The sequence below is a fragment of the Chelonoidis abingdonii genome, chromosome 2 (assembly GCF_003597395.2).
Source record: "Chelonoidis abingdonii isolate Lonesome George chromosome 2, CheloAbing_2.0, whole genome shotgun sequence".
NCBI classification, from domain to species: domain Eukaryota; kingdom Metazoa; phylum Chordata; order Testudines; family Testudinidae; genus Chelonoidis; species Chelonoidis abingdonii.
This window is the reverse complement of record NC_133770.1, coordinates 36674121-36697509: the sequence shown is the minus strand read 5'-3', so window position 1 is coordinate 36697509 and position 23389 is coordinate 36674121. Positions and strand designations below refer to the sequence as shown.

The 23389-nt window shown below is 42.5% G+C and overlaps 1 protein-coding gene across 1 annotated transcript in view; it reads left to right on the top strand.

Moving 5' to 3' along the window:
- LOC116828172 (myosin-IIIa-like) overlaps positions 1-23389 on the top strand; it is a 109006-nt gene that overhangs the window by 63386 nt on the left and 22231 nt on the right. The window contains exons 3-4 of the mRNA XM_075063381.1: positions 10771-10875; positions 12544-12643. Of these exons, the coding sequence (XP_074919482.1) occupies positions 10771-10875; positions 12544-12643 (205 nt within the window). The remainder of the gene's footprint in view (positions 1-10770; positions 10876-12543; positions 12644-23389) is intronic.

Sequence of the window (23389 nt, the reverse complement as noted above, 5' to 3'; positions counted from 1 at the left end):
GAGAGGAGGTTGGCTGATGGGATTTCTTGCGACTGTGGGGCCTATTTCCGCTCCTCTGTCCGTTCATGCATCCGAGCGGAGTTCCTCTGCGCGGCGTCCACTGGCTCCCTTGACGCCTTTGAGGAGCAGTGGGCGCTGTCTGGGGTTCTCTGCTCGGTGTCCCCATCGGGTTCCCTTCGTTTAGCCCTGTGACCACACTCCAGGTCCTGCTTTTTTTCATTAGTTGTCCCCCGGAATTACTTGGTGTTCTAGACCTGTGGATCCTCCCCTTAGGCTGGGGGGAGGTCCTTTAGAAGTGGGCAGGCTTCGCCCGCCCACCCTTGGGATGCCAATAGGACCAGACTCCTGTACTCCACTGGCCTGGGTCTGTCACAGTACCTTGAACTATCTGATGACCTCTGAATTAGGTTTTTGATGTACTTTGAAGGAAATCACTGTGGAGGGTTTAGATTTGTTGTGGTTCATTTTCAGACATTATACAATTCCACTACTCTATCTGTCCAAGTTATGATGAAAGGTGTTCAAATTTCTAGGTGCGTGAGTGTTAGTTTTCATTTATGCAAACTACATTATGGGATATCATTCATATTTTATTATTATTTATCAGGGTGGAATTTTTTTATAAAATGCATTTTGAGGGAAAAAAAATCTGTCTAAAGATATACCTTTACCCCAATATAACACGACCTGATATAACATGAATTCAGATATAACACAGTAAAGCAGCGCTCCGGCGGGGCGGGGCTGTGCACTCGGGCTGATCAAAGCAAGTTGGATATAACGCAGTTTCACCTGTAACACAGTAAGATTTTTTGGCACCTGAGGACAGGGTTATATCGAGGTAGAAGTGTAGTTTTAATTAAGACACATTAAGCTCAAAGATATCTCATCATGGAATAGGGATTAGAAATTCTAATTCTATAGTATGAGACAATATATTCGTGTAATATTTATTAAAAGTTTTGTAAATGAGTTCCAATAGTTCATGGATTAGGGACCCAATTTTATGGGGTTCCATGGCCTTCTGTATAGATTAGGTTAATCTTTCTATCTACCCAATCGGACTCAGTGCTCAGTCTAGAAGATACCATCAGAGATGCTTAGTGTTGCAGTTCTCAAACTGTGGATTTGTGTCTCCAGAGATAACATGCTTTTAACAGCAAAAAATGTTTTTAAATAAATAATATATAGAGGTGAGAAATAACCCTATTATCCCTCTGCAAATTTGTGTACACCAGTCAATCCTTACCTCTCTCTAAAAGTGCAAAGTTTCAAAAAGTTCAGTGAATAGAAGATTGTTGGGAGCGGAATAGATCTGGACAAGGGGAAGAAGTCTGGAGATAAAAGTGAGAAGGGAGGGACAGGCAGTAGAATCAAAAGTGAAACTGTTTGAGCAGCATATTCCAGAAGTCTTGAGGTCTTTCTGAGTGTAGACTTCATTGATTTGAGATATACCATTCTCTCCCTAGAAGGGAAAACCTAAAATGGCAGCAGGACGTAAAAGACACCTAGTCTGGGACTATTTTAATGAAGTTCCTCTACCTGTGGGTAAGACAGGCGTGTGTGCAAAATGCAAACAGTGCAACAAAGAAATACAAGGCCTGGTTGCCCGAATGAAACAACAACATGAGAAGTGTTCCTTCATGCAACATTGCCTCAGACCATCAGAACTAAATCAAATTTGAGGAAAGATGCTGTGATGTGGTGTTCACCCCACATGTACCCTTAGAAAGTGGCCAATTAACCAGATGCAGCTGAGGGGAATCAGGTGGCTTAAGCAATTCCCTGACTCAATAATGAGGGAACCCAGGTGAGGACGAATGAGCTGGGCTGGGTTTATAGAAACAGGAAGCTGTAAACAGGAAGCTGTGAACAGAACAGGGACTGCAGAGAAGTAGTCTGCAGTCACTCCCTGGAAGAAGGAAGGTGTTATTTGGGGGCTACAGTTGGCCCTACTGAATTCATCTGCACATTGAACTGCCATGGCAAATTGAAAGGGCTGACACAGCTCTGTCTGGAAAAGTTACTATCAATCTTGGCAAGGTGTTAAACCAAAAGGTATTCATGATCAATATTTGCTACTATAACTGGGATGATATTCATCAATGAGACCATTAGTAGTAAGAAAATGGCACACTACCAAAGGAACTAGAGTTCATCATGAACCACAGTCAGTTATCCCAGGAACACAGCTTAAAACAAAGTAGCACCAACACAGGGTCCTTCATTTTTACCAAATTCAATGCTAGAAAGAAGGTAGGGCTAGTGAAGAGGCTGAAGATACTGATATGCTGCATATTGAGCACAATGAAAGAGAGAAACATAGCTTTGATTCTTGACAAACTATAAGGACTAGGAAACTAGAGATTAGCAGCTGGGCTGGTTTCATCACCCCAGTGCATGATAACGTTGTGGTAGGTCAGGACAGTGTGTAGGCTACTTGCCCACAATCTGAGTCCTTGTAACACATATGTCTCCTGTAAATGAAGTGCCAAACCAATTTTTCAAGATTATATAAGCTTTATAGTTGATCAAGATAATAAATGTGTTTGCCCAAGTATTCAGCAACAAAGCCATTGAAATAGGATGAGGGCATCTTGATGCGCTCAGGGATATTAGCTAATATTACCTGACAGTTCAGTTCCGGAGCACAAATCTCAAGCAGTTGGGTATATTAATGCAGTAATATTATCTGTTTAACTATTAAACTTTCAGGTACTCTAAATTTTCAGAGACAAAGCTAATGTTAAATCCTTGATTATCTGGCTTGAGAACAATATGTATGTCTTGCTAATAGTCAGGTGCATAGAAATATCATCTGTGTCAGATGAATGATGAGTAAAGCATACAAGATAAGCTGGAAGACTTTGATGTGCTTGCAATTTAAATTGACATTTCACGTGTTGGAATCAAATGCTATTTTATAAATCTATTGCATAAGACAGCTCTGCACACCAGCAGCTCAGTTATGCTTCATTCTTCTGTATATTCCTTCTCTGTTCACCCAGTAGGTGATGGGGGGAGTGGAGAACTCCCCAAGCCTCTTCCTTTCAGTCCAATTTGTACCTTATACTGAGAGGCAGAAAACTCAGAGAAATCAGCCCTAGGGAGGACACCATCCACTGAGAACTGGACTGAAAACCAGTTCTATCTACATTTTTCTCTTACATGAGTTGGGAAATTAAGACAGCAACAGCTACTGTTTCTTCCTTCTCACTTTCCCCCATGATTACCAGTTTGTTGAAACTGGTGTAGGAAAATCCATGTCCCCCCTGGCCTTCCCTCCCCAGAACACAGGGCTTTAATTGCTGTTTCCTTATTGGAGAGACCAGTTCCCACTTCACTTAGGGTTGCCGGGTGTCCGGTTTTCAACTGGAACACCCAGTCAAAAAGGGAACCTAGAGGCTCCTAGGAAGCAGCCAGCATATCCCTCCAGCTCCTAGGTTTAGGGGCAGCCACGGGGCTCCATGCACTGTCCCCACCCCGAGCACTGGCTCCGTATCTCCTAGTGGCCGGGAAGCACGGCCAATGGGAGCGGGGGTGGTGGTGGCACCTGTTGGCAGCGGCAATGTGCAGAGTGGCCTGGCTGCACCTGCCCCTAGGAGCTGGAGGGACATGCCAGCCTCTCCTTGGGAGCCACCTGAGTTAAGCACTGCTTGGAGCCCACACCCCAAGCCCCCGCCCTGAGCCCCCTCCCACACCCAGACTCCCTCCCGGAATCCACACCCTGCAGTTCTTCTTACACACCAAACCTTTCATCACTGTCACCACCCCAGAATCTGCACCTCCACCAGAGCCCTCATCCCATCCTGTACCCCAACTCCTTGCCCCAGCCCAAAGCCCCCTCCCACACTCCAAACCTCTCGGCCCCAACACATAGCCCCTTCCTGCACCCCAAACTCCTCATCCCCAGCCCCCCACCCCAGAGCCTACATCCTCAGCCAGAGCCCTCACCCCCTCCTGCACCCCAACCCCCTGCCCCAGCCCAGAGCCTCCTTCTGCATCCTTCATTTCTACCCCAGCCCAGAGCCTGTACCCCCTTCCACACCCCAACCCCCGCCTCAGTCTGGAGCCCCCTCCCACACTCCAAACCTCAGCCCCAGCACTGAGCTCCCTACTGCACCCCAACCCCCTTCCCCAGCCTGGTGAAAATGAGCAAGTGAGTGAGGGTGGGGGAAATCAAGCAATGGAGGGAGAGGGTGGGGTCTCAGAAGGAGCTGGGCAGGGGCAGGTTCCCAGGGAAAAGGCGGGGCCTTAGGGAAGGGGGCGGGCCAAGGGTGTTTGGTTTTGTGCTATTAGAAAGTTGGCAACCCTAGCTCTAGCAGGCAAGACTAATGCATAGGGGGCTAGATCCTATGAGGTCAGTGGAGGGTGAGTGCACTCAGCGCCATGAAGGATCATGCCTTTAGCTTCTACAGTGTGGTTCTCTTCATAGCTTCATACATTTCTTTTTTCCATTTAAACCATAATAGCTTTCAACAAAAATTCCAATAAGCTTTTACAGAAGAACACTGTCCAATAGTGACATGAGCTAATTAACTATCTGGCCATGAGACTTCACAATGCGCCACCTTGTAACAGACTGATCATTCGCATTGCCTCACTTCCAGGGATACTTCACTGGTATCAAAGATCTTCCCTTTTTTCATTTCGCTCTGTTGCCTTCATGATTTTTTTTCATGCAAACATTCCAATTAGCTCAACTGAAGCTAAAATTCCAAACAAATAATTCTGGTAAGAGGATGCCAAGCTAGGCTTTTGCCTGTGGAATCATCCTAATCCGAAGGTGCAGTCCATAATTAGATTAGTGCAGGCTTCCTTTTCTACAGGGAAGTTCTCCATACTTGGAGTTATGCCCAGATCCGCCAGCTTTAAGAGGTGCTTCTCCTGTCATGAGGCCATCCCCATGAGCGACCGTCATTCATGGTGCATACTCCGTTTGGGTGAGTGGCACATATCACAAAAGTGCACCCACTGCCTCAAACTGAAGGTTTGGTTCAGAAAGAACAGTGAATTGAGACTAAAACTCTTACTAATGGAGAGCTCACTGTGCTCAGTCTCAGAGCCTAATCCCTGATACCTCTCCTCCCCAGTGTTCAACATCATCACGGTCATTGGCTGACTCCTACTTGCCATCCACTACTAAGAGAAAAATCTATGCTCTCCTGCCCAGATTAGAAGAAACAGGCCCTGAGCTCATCCATCAAGGAGCTGCCTCAGAGAAAGGTATCCCCTGTGAGGTCGGTAGCTTCAACATCTTCAGAGCAAGACTGAGCTCCTATAACCATCTGGGCACCTCCGGTACCAGTGCTATGGAGAGGTCCAAGGACCCTAAGTGGACAAGACCGCATAAGGGAACACTGTCACTCAGGACTGAGAAAGACACTTCAAGGATCTCGAAATCGGCAGCGACTGCCTCAGTGGTATCAGTGGTTGTGCAGAGATTGTGGATATTGCCGGTGCCGAAGGTGGAGTGCATTCTGTTGAACAGCCAGTAGATGGCACCAAGGGCCATGTCAGTGCTGGAGGCTTGGTCGGTGCTGACACATTCAAAGTAGTTTGTTTAGTTTAGAACTCCAATCCTCCTATACCCACCTTGCCTCAGTAGCTACTGCCAGTCATCATCTAGCCCCTTCTCTCGGGGGCAAACTGCAGTGTGAAATGGCCACTCATCACTGGCAAGGGGGTTGGACCTGCTACTTTTTCTTGGCCCCAGATGCCTCCTTGTAGCCCTAATACCTCCCCTGGCCTTTAGCAAGGCCTTAGCCGGGGGACTTACCAGGGCAGAGTTCCTCAGCTCTGCCTGCCCTTCTCTAGCCCTGCTCTGCCTCAGGTACCCTGCTTGCTCTCCCAGGCAGCCAGATCCTTCTTGCTCCAATGCTGGAGCAAGACTCACTTCCTTTTCCCCAGGTGCCCTTCTTATACTGGCCCTGATTGGCTGCCTCAAGCCTGCTCATGATTGGCTCCCTGGGGCAGCCCTTCCCAGGGCTGTTTTTAACCCGTTCCTTGACCTCAAAGACACGTACTTCCATATCACCGTATACCCTTTCCACAGGCAATTTCTCAGATTTTTCCTGAGGTCCGACCATTACTGGTACAAGATACGACCCTTTGGCCTCTCTACAGCATCCATAGTATTTTCCAAAGTCCATGCAGTGGTAGTGGCATACCTCTGCAGACGAGATTATAATATTCCCATATCTAGACAACTGCCTCCTCAAGGCTCTGACCAGAGTCAACATGTTCAAAGCTGTGAGAACAACAGCGGACCTTTTCTCGAAACTCAGCCTCCAGATAAACATGCAAAAATCGAGACTGACAGCGGTTCAATGTCTGGAGTTTATTGGGGCCTGACGGAGCCTCCTCCCTGTCCACAGACTTTCTGCAATAATCATCAGTCTCATCTCCACCACGGGAACCAGCCCACAGATATCCACCAGAACTTGTCTACAGTTGCTTAGTCATATGGAAGCAGCCACATTCATCTGCCTCCAGAGATGGCTAGGAACACTGTATGTGCCCCACAGGCATGGCCTGAAAAAAACTTCTCTCATTACCACTCAAGGTCAAGGACTCATTAGACTGGTGTAAACAACCCCAAAATGTCTGCATGGGAGTTCCCTTCCTCCAACTACTGCTGTCCTTGATACTGACGACCAACGCCTCCCTACTTGGTTGGGGAACTCATCTACAGAGCCACACAGTGCAGGGCAAGTGGTCCCCACTGGAGTCCGCATTGCACGTCAACCTTCTGGAATTACATGCAGTCTACAATGCATACCTACTCTTTCTACCAATAATAAAGACAAAAGTCCATAAGAGTAATGATGGACAATGTCCCCTGCATGTTTTATATAGGCAGACACGGGGAAGCAAGATCCCAGTCCCTATGCACAGAAGCACTAAGATTCCATGTTAAAAAAAACAACAACACCTGTTCAATAACTTCTTTCTTAGCCAAAGGGCACTTGCAGTTTTGTAGTTTGGGTTAGTGGACAAAGACTGGCAGTGGCCTGCTTGGAACGCTGGTCTAAAGGACAGCTGGAACACAATTACAGAAATTGTGATAATAGTGCACAGCAGTCCAGTATTTGGCGGGTCACCTTGACTCCTGAGGGGACCTCTCCCCACCTTTTAGGAAGAGCCCTTTGAGAGCTGCTCAGTATGTCAGGAGAGGTGGGAGCTAATTAAGCAAGAACAGTCTGTAGACAGCAACAGCTCAAAGATAGGGGCCCTTACCTGATTCCTGCTTCTAGACTATGCTGCCTGAGTTGTATCATGATTGGATTACTCTTGTCTGCCAAATGCTGACAGCGTGCTTGCGACTGTGCGAGACAATTGACAACCCATGCTATGAAAATCTTAGTCTAGGAGGGGCATAGAAAGTAGATAGTGTGAGGCCCTGAGGAACAGTTGCTTGGGTAACTTTCCTCAAACTTTCAATTCTGTTCATTTGTTTTGGGGGCTGATCCCTAACAGAAGTAGGTCTCTTGGAGGGATTTGAGGAAAGGGTTGTTGCCCTGGTATTTGGGGAGTGGGAGGGAATTCAGTTCATAGAGGATATAGCAATAGATAAAATGATGAGCAAGGAATAGAAGATCAGGGTGGAAAGAACATGGGGGCATGAGATCATAGTTGTGTTAAGCAGAAGGAAAAATATGCTTTAGAAAAGAACCTTTTGAAATATCATATTGCCTCTATATAAATCCATGGTATGCCCATATCTCAGATACTGTGTGCAGATGTGGTCACCCCACACCTCAAAAAAGATATATTAGAAAAGGTTCTGAAAAAATGAAGTGCTGCTAAGCCAGTAAAAATAGGCAATAGAAATAGAAAATGAGATTGAGAGATGTCATTTTGCCCATGAGGTCTTCTGTGGGCTGTGGAAAAATAGAACAAGGTTAATACTAACCTCATTTCCCCCTCATGCTCCCTCCCCGCCTCAGCTCAGAGAAGAGCATGTGGCTAAAATGTCTCCTCTAATCTCATTTTCTATTTCTAGCTTGTATTTTAATAATATTTTACCTTTTTTAACAACCTACATTGTAACACTTCTCCAGTTTTCTTTTTGCATTCCTGTCGTCCCAACTGTCAGAAAAAGAGGTCTAAATGTTATAGAGGAAAACAAAATGAATTTTGGCTTGCATGTCCATATATTTACTGGTTATGAAATTGAGGCATTTGGATCTTCAAGCTTTAAAATTAAATCTCCCTCAGATTCATTATTGTGCTTCCATTGAACTTCAAGCGCACTCTGTATTTCAATTAAAAACTTGTTTAGATGCCCCTTTGTACATTCTCCCAGGCTGTGTCCTGATTCACCAAACAGTAAAATTATTGCAGTCTCACACTACTACTTATTACCTGGTCCTCCTCTGAGTTTTTAACTTATAATGGGGATAGTGAAATGAAACAGAGTTAATGACAGGAGCAGCATAGCTGAGAAAGTATTAAAAAACCCCACTAATCTCCCAGCTAGTTGAATGTGAGTTTTATGTCACTACACAAAGACTGACTCAAATGTATGGAGTATTCCTTTTTTTCCCCCCTGTAGAACAGTGTGTTTCTCACCAGATGACCAAATTAGAGAACATTTTCTTTGACCAGAAAGACTGGCAAATAAAAAACTCTTTCAGTCAAGACCACGCTACACAAAATATATATATATATATATATATATATATATATATATATATATATGAGACCTGTTTATCAGAAGCAGAAAATAAGACTTTTTTTTTGCTTCCATGTCTGGTATTTGATAAAGGAACAGCTTGTTTATTTAATTTATTTATCAAATGTTCTGCCACTCAGAGCCAAATACAGACGTTGTGTTAACAGTGCAACTCCACTGAATTAAACAAAGTTGCTCTCGTTTACATCAGGTCTGACTGTCCATCTATACAAATAGTGTTACAAAAGTGAAAGAAGAGGTGCCTGGAGCCCAGGAGAAATTAATGGTGCTTCCAAAAGAGGAAAAGGTGGTGAAAAAGAGATGCCATAAAGGTTTAAGATTATGGGCTCAATCCTTCAAGGTGCTGGGGATTCTGAACCCAGTCCAGCAAAGCACTTAAGCACATGCTTAACTTTTAGTGTGTGACTAGTCTCATTCTATGGACTTCAGTGCAACAACACACACTCTTGAAGTTAAGGATGGGATTAAGTGTTCACCAGGACTGTTGCCATAGTGGTCAGCACCTGCAGGGTTGAGCCCTGTATTACATTAATATAGAAAGCTCTTACAGCAGGACCTTGATATTGGGTAGTGCCCATTCAGGTGTTTGGTTGCATTAACTGTACACATAGGAATGATTACAGTAGGCAGAGAGGTTAATGTGTATATACAGCCATTTACACAAAACTCAAAGAGTTTCTTCCTTAAAATGCACATCTTTTATTAATGCATTTTTTGCCTAGAAAAAACACCGGGGTGTCACAGGGTTCTTAGGACAGATGAACGTAGATAAAATAGATAGGTATCTGACATCTGCAGTTCTGGAGTTGAAAGATTTTATTGAAAACCAATGTATTTGATTTGAATAGGCTACAGGCTCTATAGTCAAATAGAATTACTACTGTATGTTATGTTCATATAATCTTACAGTTTTACACTTTATTATGGGAAACTACTGTGCCTATACTACATAATGCCTACAACATAGTTCATTGTTTTATCAGAGTATTGTACTTTTTGGAAGAGATAATGTATGTGCAAGTTTGACATCATTGTGAATGTTTTAAAAGTGCTTATAGTACTGTCTCAATCTTCCCATGTACATAATAGCTGCAGGCAGACTGGATTATGAAACTTACATGATGGATTTATCCTAATGAAGAGTTTTAAGTGACTAAAGTGAACATGTGAAATATTATAGCCTCAATCAATCAGCTTGTATTGTGCATTACGCTAAGTCACTAGAAGATCTACATTTTGAAAAGTAATTCCAGGGTCTGAGAAATATAAAGACCAATTGTTGATGTCCAAATGGCACTTTAGATACAGTGTAGTAGAGAGGCTGTTGGGAGCTAGTTATGGCGCCCTAAACCAGAGCCACTTCGTCCTGGTGCAAGGTAACAGCTCCCCTGCATCTCTAAGGCATATGTTACTTGGTAATGTCCCTGAGGAATCTTATGTCAGTGGAAGATCAGGCATTGAAGAGCTGCATTCCACCATGCCCCAGTAATCCCCCCAGCTTCCCCTTCCTATATCGGTATCTGGGGAGACAGCTGATGAGGATGGCAGCTACAGCAGCAGCAGATTTCTCTGTACAGGGGAAATTCTCCACTGGCTGTCTCCAGCTGTCTTCAGTACACTTGGCACCACAGTGTATGTGGTGCCAAGTGTACTGAAGGAGATGTGAGAATCCAAGCCATAATTATCTGTAGCACGGATACACTTGCATTTGATGAACATTAGGAGCTATCAAAATGTCTCCACAAAATATCTCTTTAAAAGCATGACAGTAATTTTAGCTTCAGAAGAAAGCTGGCATCTAGATAAAAAATTAGAGAGATAAGATGTTGTACATGTATTTGTAGGAAGAGAGGAGACAGATGCAGAAAGAGGGAATAATGTTGGGTATAAAATGTAGAAACAATTGTTTGAGTAGATATTATGAGCGCTAAATAAATTTCATTGCTAGGCTATCAGCTTAATAAGACCATGTGTATTTATGGAAATGAAATCTACTGAAAACTAGAAACAATATGATTACTTCTCTCCTTTAATTTACATTGTGTGTTTTAATGCAGTTTGATCTTTTATAGCTATGCAATGGAGGATCTGTGACTGATCTGGTGAAAGGATTTTTGAAGAGAGGTGAAAGGATGGATGAACTTGTAATTGCTTATATTTTACATGAAGCTCTTATGGTAAGATAAAAACAGTCAATGAATGGACAGTTCAATTGATAGTTTATTCAAAAAGTATCTCAGGCTACACAGTTTGGATTCTGTAGGGGTGCCAATAGCAGTGTGCATCAAATTACAACTGTGCTGTAATTCCCCTATGTGGAAGCTGAGGGCGCGCACTTAAAGGTTCCTAGTTCACATTTCTGTAAATCCTGTTTGAAGAGCGCTATTTAACACAAACTATGAACCTTTGAGTTTGTACCCTCAGCATGCACACGCGGGGTGTTACTGCACTGCACTGTAGTCCAAACCATGGGGCAAAGCAGAGAAGCCCTTAATTATTTTTCAACAAATGAATATCTATTCCATTTTAAAAGTATGATGTTTCTTTCTATATTACACTAGTGTTTAATGAAATAAGGTTTAGTTTTAAACTTGTTTTTGAATACTACCAGGTAAAGTAGCAGTTCAGTTCATCAGTATCAAAAGGGTGAACATTTATTTCAGGCATTGATTACTTCTCCCTCGTTGCATTACATAAATACAGCTTTGCATCTAAATTGTTTTTCTTTTGGAGACATAACTGCAATGTCCATCAAGTCAGGGATTATTTTAATGAAACATTTTTTTCACTAGAAAATGCTGATTTGTTTGAAAATGAATTTCTTTATGGGAAAGGGTTGGCTTTCACAAATTTTTCAACTTAAAAAAAATCTTGGGAGAAAAATACTTTGAAATTGTCAAAACGTTTTGTTTCAACATATTCTAAAAAAAGAAGTTTGGATTTCCAGTTTGAAATGACTTATTTTGAAATTTAACTTAATTATAGTAAAAATATGTAAAAAAAAAGGTGGGGGGAGAAATAATTGAAATTGAAACAAAGCATTTCAAAATCATCAAAACCAAATGTTTCCTTTTTTCTTCAGGTCAGATTTTCAGTTTGCCAAAATTTTCTAGATTGACTTTCCCCTCCAAATTGGGGGGAGAGAATTTTTTTTTTTTGGCTATCTCAAAAATGTTCATGGGTTGTGAAAACCATTTCTGACCTGATTCTAGTGCAACATACCAAAAATACTGTTCTGTGTCTCATGTTGTGGGACAGCATCTACCTTGTAATAAAATAATTTACAACAAATTGAAATCTCTCTCAAAAGAAAAATCGCTGTAGCTAATCAAGAGAAAGTATCTTTCTTTAACTTTGCTATTTAATTAGAGTTTGAGTTTCTGCACTGGAACTATTACTACAGCTTAGAACTTTTCTTTGTCTTTCTGTTTTAATGGTTCAATATATAATCAAGATTAATAATGCTTCTTTACTTCTGTCATCATGCAACTTGTCTACCTGAAAAAGAAGTCACTAAAAAGTCCATTTATCCCACATAGTTGGTTGATAGTTGACTCAGTGTTCTATGAATAAGAACAGAATTTCTAGGTGGGTTGTACCAAAAATGCTAAGAGAAGTAGAAATGAAAATCAAAATACACTGACTTCGTAAGTATCCATCAATTGGCAAACAAATAGTAGTTCATTCTTGAATTTGGTGGCTATTCTCATTTTGAAACTAAGTTTAGAAAGATAGAAAAAGCATACCACAAAAATATCAGGAAAGTTAATACATAGAATAATTTCAATTTTCAATCTGCAAATAAAATACTCATAATGTTAATGGAGTTATAACTTATTTTTCAGGGGCTTCAGCATTTGCATGAAAACAAAACCATCCACCGTGATGTAAAAGGAAATAATATCCTATTGACCAGTGAAGGAGGAGTTAAACTTGTGGATTTTGGTATGTGATGTTTTTACAGGCAAAGTTGTAATGTTAAAACATGAGGGGGGAGAGGTGTAAAAGTCAACAGTTAAGAACAGCTGACAGTGTTTTGATTTAGATTTGGACTACTTTGTTTTAAAAAAAAATCAACTGGTTTGAAACTAGATAATATAAAGGAAAACAAATTATTCATGAATAGAGAATATCCCTAACTATGGTCTTGGCAACTATTTTACTAACAGTGTTTAGATGATCTAAGCATTAGGAGTTAGTCTATTGCTTATGGACCCCAGATGCCTTTGTGGCAGGTGGGACAAAGCCAGTTAATATGATTTAGATTGTAGTTAGTACATGGGGTCTGGAATGACCTCATGCTAGTTCAAAGAAGTAAGGGATGCACAACTTTAATGCTGTATGTCATAGGGGCATAAAACTAAAGGATATTGTGGAGAATAAGGGAGTTTCTCCCAGAGAATCCAGCCCAGTGAGTTTAGCCATTGATTTCAGTCAGAGCTGGATCAAGCCCTGAATGATATTCTCCCATTCTTAATGAAAGCTTCATTTCATTTGAACAGAATGCAGAATTAGATTTATGGTAGTCAACATTTAACCCATTTCTAGTAAATGAAATTTATCAATCTGGACAATAAGGGAGTTCTGTATTTGTGTATATAAATAACCTGTGATCTCAGCTTACCTGCTTATCCTGTCTGGTTGCACAGAATTAAATAAAAAAGCAAGGAATCTTCCCACCCCTTGTTAGGCCTGTGTCAGAGCCTGTCACAATTGAAGTCCTTGTGCTCAAGGGGATATAGGAATTGTACCCTCTGCCCAAGGCATGGAGGGGTAGGGAGAAATTGGGTCCAGGGCCCAATTGACTCTCTGCATCAGCCTGCACATTGATGCAGGTCACATGGGCAGGTGAGGAGAAGGGGGAAGGAGGGAGAGAAGCAAATGACTTTCCTGAAGGATGGTGCAGACTCTGCAGTCCCCTGCTGCACCAGGTTGGTGAGGGAACAATCTCTCCATGTGGCTCTTTGTCTGGTTACGTAAACAGGCAGAGAAAACCAGTGATTGAGAGATGAGCTAGTGAAAAACATTATGGAACATAATTTCAGAGAAGAGCACATTATCATTCTGAATTACTTATACAATTATATAATAGCCTAAGTTACACTTTCTTTGAGTTAGAACATAGTTTTTTCTTAAATAGCTCTAGTTAGTAGGCGTCACAAACAATAACTGCTAAACATTAACAAGTTAATTGGTCTTTAATAGCAGCAGTAGCTTTTTTTTACTTTGTGCCTTTTGTACTCCTGAAATTGTAGTACATAATGCTATACTGTCATCCAAAATTTGTTCTTTTGAGCATTAGTGCTGCCTTTCGAGAAGCGTCACTTATTCTGGTATATTGTACACAAATTGCATATGCATATTGTATCACGGCTACTTTTCTGGCACCTGTTACCCTAGCATGTGAGAACCTCACCGTCTGTAATGTATGTACCCTAGCAATAACCCTGTCCAGTAGGGATGTACTATTAATCCAGTATTACAGATGGGAGACTCAAGCACAGACCATCAGAGGCATGAAGTTCTGGAACAACCTTCCAAGGGGAGCAACGGGGGGCAAAAACCTAACTGGCTTCAAGACTGACCTTGATAAGTTTATGGAGGGAATGGTATGATGGGACTGCTACAATGTGACCCATTGGCAACTGCCAGCAGCAAAAATCCCCAACTGCTGGAGATGGGACACTAGATGGGGAGGGCTCTGAGTTACTACAGAGAATTCTTTCCCAGGTATTTGACTGGTGGGTCTTGCTCACATGCTCAGAGTCTAACTGATGCCATATTTGGGGTCGGGAAAGAGTTTTCTCCCCGGGTCAGAATGGCAGAGACTTGGGCGAGAAGGGGTTCACCTTCCTCTGCAGCGTGGGTCATGAGTCACTTGCAGGTTTAAACTAGTGTAAATGGTGAATTCTCTGTAACTTGAAGTCTTTAAATCAAGATTTGAGGTCTTCAGTAACTCAGCCAGAGTTAGGGGTCTGTTACAGGAGTGAGTGGATGAGGTTCTGTTGCCTGCAATGTGCCAGAGATTAGACTAGATGAACATGACAGTCCCTTCTGACCTTTGAGTCTGAGACAGACTAAATGAGTTGCATAGGAAGCAGGGCCAGCTCTACTGTTTTCGCCGCCCCAAGCAGCGCACCAAATTGCCACAGGGCGGCACTCGCGTTTCCGCAGTGGCAGCAATTCTTCAGACAGAAGCTGTGCTGTCGCGAACAACTGAACATAGAAGCTGCCGCCGAATTGCCGTCTCCGCGGAAATGCGCATGCTGCCCTAACGGCACACAGACTGCCCCCGCCGTCCGCGGCAGCAATTCGGCACACTGCTTGGGGGCAAAAACACACGGACTGCTGCCCCTTGCAGATTGCCGCCCCAAGCACCGATTTGGAATGCTGGTGCCTGGAGCCGGCCCTGATAGGAAGTCTGTGGAAGAGTAGAGGATTGAACTTGGCTCTCCTGAGATCCAGGATAGCACCCTGTCCACTGGACCATTCTTCCTCTTTTTGCATAGCTATGAATAGATATATCATATGAGATGAGTATGTTTTCTAGTGAATATATTAGGGATATCCAACTAATCAGATTACTAGACTGTGAACTTTTCTAGAATTGGTTAAATATTTTGTTATTTTTTTCTTAACATATTGCTTATAACAAGGCAAGTTAATATGTACATAATCTCAGAATATTATCACAGCAACATGCATAATGGGATTTTCTAAAGCGAGGAGATGCCAAACTCTCATTGAAATCTCTCAATTCCAGCAGGCACCTAGCTTCATCTTTAGGTGCCTAAATACCTTTTTAAAAAACTGGCTCTTTGTCGTCAAAATCTGTCTGGAACAACTGACAATACATTGTTCCACCTCCATGTGCAATAAAAACCCACACATTTTTCCATATAGTATAATTTTACTTGCACCTGATTTTTGTGGAGCACTTACTGACATTGACAAGCACTTGTGAATAGTCCTACTGGATTCACTTAATTTTTTTGTGTGAAAATAAGGTTGTTTCACCAATATGCTAAAGATTGAACAATTGGATTGTTAATCTGGATTTAACAGGGACACAAGGGCCTACACCTCCCCAGGGTTGCCAAAACCTGCTGCCTGTAGACTAGATATTTCGTAGTATGAGCTGCTGTTTCCAGAAAAACAAACTGTGCACATCCATGAAAAAATATGTAGTATTCCATTGTCTAGGAAGGTGCATTAATCAACCTTGTTATAACACTGTTTCTTATTGAAAGTCATGCCCCCATGCCATGAGGTGGAGGCAAAATTTTACACAGTATGTAATTAACTGTTAACTGTGAAGGTAAAACATTTGTCTTAATTTTGTACATTGCACTTTAAAAAAAATAGGTATTTTCCTGATGACATTTTTTTAAAAGCAATTCCAAAATAGTAACTTTGTAGTTAAAACTTTCATAAGAATGTCATCTGGGCTTGCATTCAGAATGACTACAATAATACCCTGTATTTGATTTAGAATATAAGAAGCAGAGATGGATGGATGCACGTTATCATGACTAAACAAAGACTTATCCTGACTGTGACTCATCAGTGAGAAGTTATGGGGAAATATTTGAAATTGGCATTACTTTGATTAATACGTGAACCTTTCTTCCTAGTAGAATTAGCTCGCTCAACTCCAGATATCCTTAGCTAGCTCAACTCTAATTTTAAAAATGTAATAAGATAATGATTTTTTTTCAAAATTAGAAAATAATTATTCTGTTCTTCAGATGACTGAAACAATCAAAGTAAAGAGCCATGCAAATCTAAACTTTGTTCATACTTCAAAATTGTCTTTTATTACTTGGAATTGTAAATTAGTTGTCTTGCAACCTACCTCCAACCTGGTAAAAAATACGTTTCTTTATATAGAATGTTGTGTGAGAGAATATCTTTCTTTGGTAATGCATTGTTATATTTAATCTCTTTTTACCATCAGTGAGATTGAAGACATTTTAGGTAGTACTAAATTAACATATACATTGACTGGACTGGCATTTTTTTGTTTATAGGAAGGGTACCTAGTAATTCCTTTGACATTTGTAACTCATTGACACTATACTGTTTCTTGCATTAAAGGCTTGAGCTTTATTAACATTTTTACCAGAAGATGTAATCTATTTGCATAGTTTTACAAAAGCTAGGGATATATGGATGTGCTAGTTGTCATAGTTTGTTGGGTGATATTCACACCTCTTTTGTATCCAGAAATACAGGCCAAATTTTAAAAACTGAGGGCTTAAAATTAATCCATGTTTAGGCACCTAAAAGAAGTAGACTGACTTTCAATATGCTGATCCCCCACCAGTCCCCTTATAATAAGACCAGGATGATAAGACTGGACTAAACACTTCAGCTTGTTCCTCTGCCAATAAGGGGAACTACATAAAAACGAGGAAGCTAGTTAAATGGAGATGAAAAGGAATAGTCACAAGAGTGAAATGTCTGTCAGCTGCATGGAAACTTCTAAAAACACTACAACAGAGGTGCAAGGTAAATGTATATCCCAAATAAAACACACATGCACCCCGTGAGGACCAATAACAATGCTACCATTTCTAAACAGAGTAAAAGAGGCTGTTAGAGACATAAATGCATCCTTTAAAAATTGGATGTCAAATCCTACTGAGAAAAATAGGAAGCAGCATAAACTCTAACAAGTCAAGTGTTAAAGTATAATGAGGCAGGCCAACACGAATTTGAAGAGCAACTATTAAAAGATACAAAAATATTTTTGCTGTTAGTTTTTAAGTACATAAGGAGCAGGAAGCCAGCCAAACAATCAGTGGGGTCATGGGATGGTGGAAGTGATAAAAGAGCACTCAGGGAAGACACGGCCATCGCAGAGAAGCTAGATGTATTGTTTGCATCGGCCTTCACTGCAGAGGATTGAGGGAGACTTCCACACCTGAGCCATTCTTTTGAGGTGACAAACCTGAAGAGCTATCCCAGATTGAGGTGTCATTAAAGGAGGTTTGGGAACCAATTGATAAATTAAACAGTAACAAGTCACCAGGGCCTGATAGTATTCACCCAAGATTTCTGAAGGAACTCAAATATGAAATTGCAGAACTATTAACTGTGTCATGTAACCTATCATTTAAATCAGCCTCTGTACAAGGTGACTGAAGGGTAGCTAAAGTAAAGCCATTTTTTAAAAAAGGCTCCATAGGCAATTCTGGCAAGTACAGGTCCATAAGCCTAACTTCAGAACCAGACAAACTGGTTGAAACTATAGTAAAGAACAGGATTATCAAACAGATGAATAGAATATCGTGGGGAAGAGTCAACCTGACTATTTTAAAGGGAAATCATACTTCATCAATGTATTAGAATTCGTGGAGGGTGACAACAAGCATGTGAACAAGAGTGATCCAGTGGATATAGTGTACTTGGATGTTCAGAAAGCCTTTGACAAGGTTCCTCACCAAAGGCTTTAAGCAAAGTCGACAGTCATGGGATAAGAGGGAAGGTCCTCTCGTAGGTTGGTAACTTGTTAAAAGATAGGAAACAAAGGGTAGGAATAAATGGTCAATTTTCACAGTGCAGAGAGATAAATAGTGGGGTTCCCAAAGGGTGTGTACTGGGACCAGTGCTGTTCAACATATCCACAAATGGTCTGGAAAAGGGGGTAGACAGTGAGATGGCAAAGTCTGCAGATAATAGAAAATTATTCAGGATAGTTACATCCAAAACTGACTGTGAAGAGTTACAAAGGGAACTCACAAAACTGGCTGACTGGGCAACAAAATGGCAAATGAAATTCAAAGTTGATAAATGCAGAGTAATGAACATGGGAAAACATAATCTCAACTATACAGAGTAAATGATGGGGTCTAAGTCAGCTGTTACCACACAAGAAAGAGATCTTGGAGCAGATTGTGGATAGTTCTCTGAAAACATCTGTTCAGTGGCAGTCAAATAAGCTATCAATGTTAGGAAAAGGATAGACAATAAGGCAGAAAATATCATAATACCACTACATAAATCCAGGGCATGACTACACCTTAAGTGCTGTGTGCAGTTCTGGCACCTCATCTTAAAAAAAGATAGTAGGACTGGGAAAAGTACGGGGAAGGACCATAAACATTATTAGTGCTATGCAGGGGCGGCTCTAGGCATTTTGCTGCCCCAAGCACAGCAGGCAGGCTGCCTTCGGCCAAAGGCAGCCTGCCTGCCGCCCTTGTGGTGATCCAGAGCGCCTCCAGTGGCTTGCCGCCCCAAGCACCCGTGTTGGGTCCTGGAGCCGCCCCTAGTGCTATGGAACAACTTCCATATGAAGAGGGATTCAAAAGATTGGGACTGTTCATCTTAGAAAAGAGATAACGAAGGGAATATGAAGGAGGTCTATAAAATCATTAATGGCTTGGAGCAAGTGAATAGGTAAAGGGGTAAATAACCTTTTTCTAACACAAGAACTAAGGATCATCCAATGAAATTAATAGGCAGATATTTAAAATAAGCATAAGGAAATACTTCTTCACACACCTCACAGTCAACCTGAGGAACTTATTGCCAGGGGATGTTGTAAAGGCCAAAAGTATAACTGGGTTTAAAAAAGAATTAGATCATTCATGGAAGATAGATTCGTCGCTGGCTATTAGCGAAGATGGTCAGGAACACAATCCCATGCTCTGGGTGCAGGGACGGCTCCAGGCCCCAGCACGCCAAGCATGTGCTTGGGGCGGCATGCCGCGGGGGGCACTCTGCCGGTCGCCGGGAGGGTGGCAGGCAGGCAGCCTTCGGTAGCATGCCTGTGGAGGGTCGTCTGGTCCCGTGGCTCTGATGGACCTCCCGCAGGCATGCCTGTGGAGGGTCCACCGGAGCCATGGGACCAGTGGACCGGCAGAGTGCCCCTCACGGCATGACACCATGCTTGGGGCGGCGAAATGTCTTGAGCCGCCGCTGTCTGGGTGTCCTTAACCTTTAACTGCCAGAAGCTGGGACAGCAAGACAGGAGAGATCACTTGATAATTGCCCTATTCTGTTCATTCCGTCTGAATCATCTGGCATTGCCCGCTGTCGGAAGACAGGATACTAGGCTAGATGGACCAATGGTCTGACCCAGTATGGCCATTCTTATGTTCTTAATAAGGCCAATCCTGAAGTCATTTTTCAGTCCTTGGATAAATCTCCATTTGCCTTAGTGAGGATTTCAGGTTCAGGATCAAAGTCACTTTGGGAGAAGACAGTCTGATCATTGATACATAGTTTCTGATTTACATGTCTCATTGACACTTAAAATCTAGCAAAAAATGACCTACAGAAGTTTTCCAAACAGTAGTAGAAAACATCTTAACCTATTTCATTCTCAAATTTTATTGTCCTACATTAGCTGTAAACTTTGTCTGAATCGTTCTACAAAATGCAATCATTAATTAAAATGATTTCATTTTAAAGTATTCAAAAATAAAAAGAATTATCCCTCTGCCCTCAGCTTATTCTCAGCAGTGAGTCATAGTATTTGCATTAGTCATTCTAGCATGCATCCATAATAAAGTTGTCTGCTTCATTGATTCAGATCAAGAACAGGGTATAATTGTGTTGTCATTTCTCCATTCCAGATAACATGACATTCACATGTTACTTTTAAATGACATTTAATAGAGAGGTTCTAATAGAAGCCAATAAAAGCAAAGAACTTCAAAGTTAAAGCTTCCTCAGTAAAGAGCTTGTCAAGCTGCTTTGAATATAAGCCCAGTAAAAACATCTGAATTTTCCGAAGGGGAGATCCCTTTTTATAGACCAGGATCATAGTTACTGTCCTAGTCCAGTCACAATCATTGAACAACCTTTTCCTATTAATTCACATTTAGATGTCATGGGGTACCATGAATGTTATATAATGCATAGTGCAGTAATCTAATGTCGTATACTGTAAAGTATGTTAGACAAAATAGGCTGGAAAGTAGCTGGATCTGGTCAGCAAAAGAATTCCCCAATATGGAGGAGCTCAGGTACCTGGCAAGGCACAGAGTAGGCATTGTTAGTCTCTTTGCCACTCATCCATTCAGCCCTGGAGCAGGAGACACGTGAGGCCAGGGACAGGGGCCGGCCACCACATGCTGCACGCTAGCTATGCTCACCGGCATATGATCATTTAGGGATCATAGCCAGCTAGCATAAGTTAGAGCAGCCCCCATGGGTTAGATTGGTCCAGTTTAGATTCATGTCTGAATTTACCCCAAAGGATTTTCAGTCTGAACTTTGAATAACTTTACTTCTCTGAGCTTATGTAAAAACAATTTGTTGCCTATTAAAACAGAATTACAAAGAGTCATCTAAAATGTCTCTGTCACCTTCAGTACTCTGAAGTAAATCAACACAAGAACTATGCAGCAAAAGCACCTGGGTGCCCCTTTATGAATGGTTTTAAAATGTGTAAGACTTGCTTAGCTTGTGCTTTTGGTTTTTAGGTGGGTTTTTTGGGGGGGAGCAGGAGAGGGGAGGGGTCATTGTTTTTGCTCACCAGGGTTCTTCTTACAGTTCTAGAATTATTTCTATGGTGGCAAAGCTGCCTGTATCTTCATTCTGGCCTATACATTTTATGAAACATGCCTTGATCTTTTCCAGTGACATACATCCAAGCCCTGTAATTCCTATTTATCCTTTTTAAATACTAACCTTTCGTTTTTGGAGTGATATGGGTCATACAACCTGTGTAGGACCCTCCAGCTTTCTGTTTAGTATTTGTACCCTGGAAAGCATGTTCTTCCTGGAAGAGCTTTGTCACTCTGGTTTGCCTATGTCCCATCACTGTTTCTGCCTCTGACAGTCTGTTCCATACATTAATTAACTTTTGTGTAATGAGATTTTTTTTAAACCCCTTTCAGGCCGGGTCCTTTCTTAGCCCTTAGTTTACAGCTGGTTACATTCATAATAGTTTTATGAACACCTCCTGTGTGTGTTCATTGTTCAGGACTAGAATTCTGGAACTCCTGGGTTCTAATTCTGGCTTTTACGCTGAGTTGGGGCAGCTCTATCATAGATTGTTTTAAAATAAGCATGTATGCCCTCCCTATATCTTTTTCTTCCTACTCCCACATTCCTCATGATCCATTTTCTCCAGCATACCTAAATTTTGAATCCTGAACCATGAAATTGTTTTAGTTTGTTTTTTTTTAAAAAAAGAGTCAAAATGCTGCTGCAAAAATCATCTTTCTGGCTCATCATTTCAACTGTATTGTGCCTTTCCCCCCTTCCTCTGGCTCCCCCTATTCCACCACATCAAGCTCAAACTGCTTTTAAGACTCTTATAACTTAACCCCACCCTCTTGTCATCTTTTACATGGTATGGAGCCATCAACCCTGTCACAGTGTTGATAGCCAATTAGTAAAACTTCCCAAGAAGCACCTTCACTCTTTCACCCATGCCACCCTTATGCATGGGAGGAGCTCCGTGCAAAGATCTGCAAAGCAACTATGTTCTTATTCTCCTTTAAATGTCTCCTTAATACTCACCTATGCTGTGATGCTTACAAAACACTTGACAATGGTTATGCATCTGCCGTGCGGACTGGTGCTTGTTATGCTAATAGTAATCATCTCACTGTCACCTTGTGCTCCCTCCATCTGTTTGTTGTATTGCCTTGCTGTAGAGAGGTTAGCCAAGGCTCATCTCTCTCCAAGGCGGCAGGGAACCACACCGCCTCACTAAACTTGGGAATAGTTATTGTGGGGAATTAGTCCAGCCGCAGGAGTCTTCCTCTGAGGCCTTTGTGAAGGTTGAAATAAACACAGTAAGCCCAGGCCCTAGGTCAGGGCAGGGCAGTGGTGAGTCAGGTGCTCAGGCCCTCAGGCAGAGGCTGAGCAGTAACAGTATACAAGAGTAGGCCCAGGCCCTAGGTTCCACAGGGCCTGGGAGAGGGGGAGATGGCCACCTGCAAGTTGGTTGGCAGGGGGGATGCAGGCCCTCCCACTTCACTGCATCCCAGCCTGGGGCCCTAGAAGCAGCAGAAGACCTGCTGCTGTGTCAGTGGGGATCCCGGCCGCAATGCACTGACATAGGTTCTGACAATGCTGCAGCCAGACTAGGGCTGGATGTCCCCGGGCTACTTCCAGACTGCCTCTCTTGAGGTACCTGGGTCAGGGTGGTGTCCTCGGGGGGGTCCAGCACCATGGGTTCCTCAAGATAGCTGGCCTGGGGTAGGCTCGACAACTCCTCTGGGTAGCTGGCCCAGAGCAGGCCTGGCAGCTCCTCTGGGTAGCTGGCACAGGGCAGGGCAGGCCAGTCCTTGGGTTTACTGCAGGCCACTGGCGTTTCCCAATTGCTAGCTAGGCCGGAGGCATCTGACCTCCCCAGCAGCTGCTCTCTCGGTGAGCTCTGAGGTTGGACCTTTATACTTCCAGGGCAATGCGTTATGATGAGGGGGTGGGCTCAGGCAGGGCTGGCGTATCATGAGGCGAACTGAGGCGGCCACTTCAGGTACCAGACTGTCGGAGGGGGAGGGGGGTGCCACTAGGACCCAGAATGTAGCAAATTGTGTCTGCTGCTGGTGCATATATATTCTCTCTGCTATAGATGCACAGAGATGGTGGAGTGCTGTGCTGGAGGAAGGAGGGCACAAGAGATATAACAGACAGGCAGGAGCAAAGGTGAGAGGGAATAACAGAAAGCCTCTTGTGTACCTCTCTAGCACCCCCAGGAGCCTGGACTGATTAACACCAGCTTCT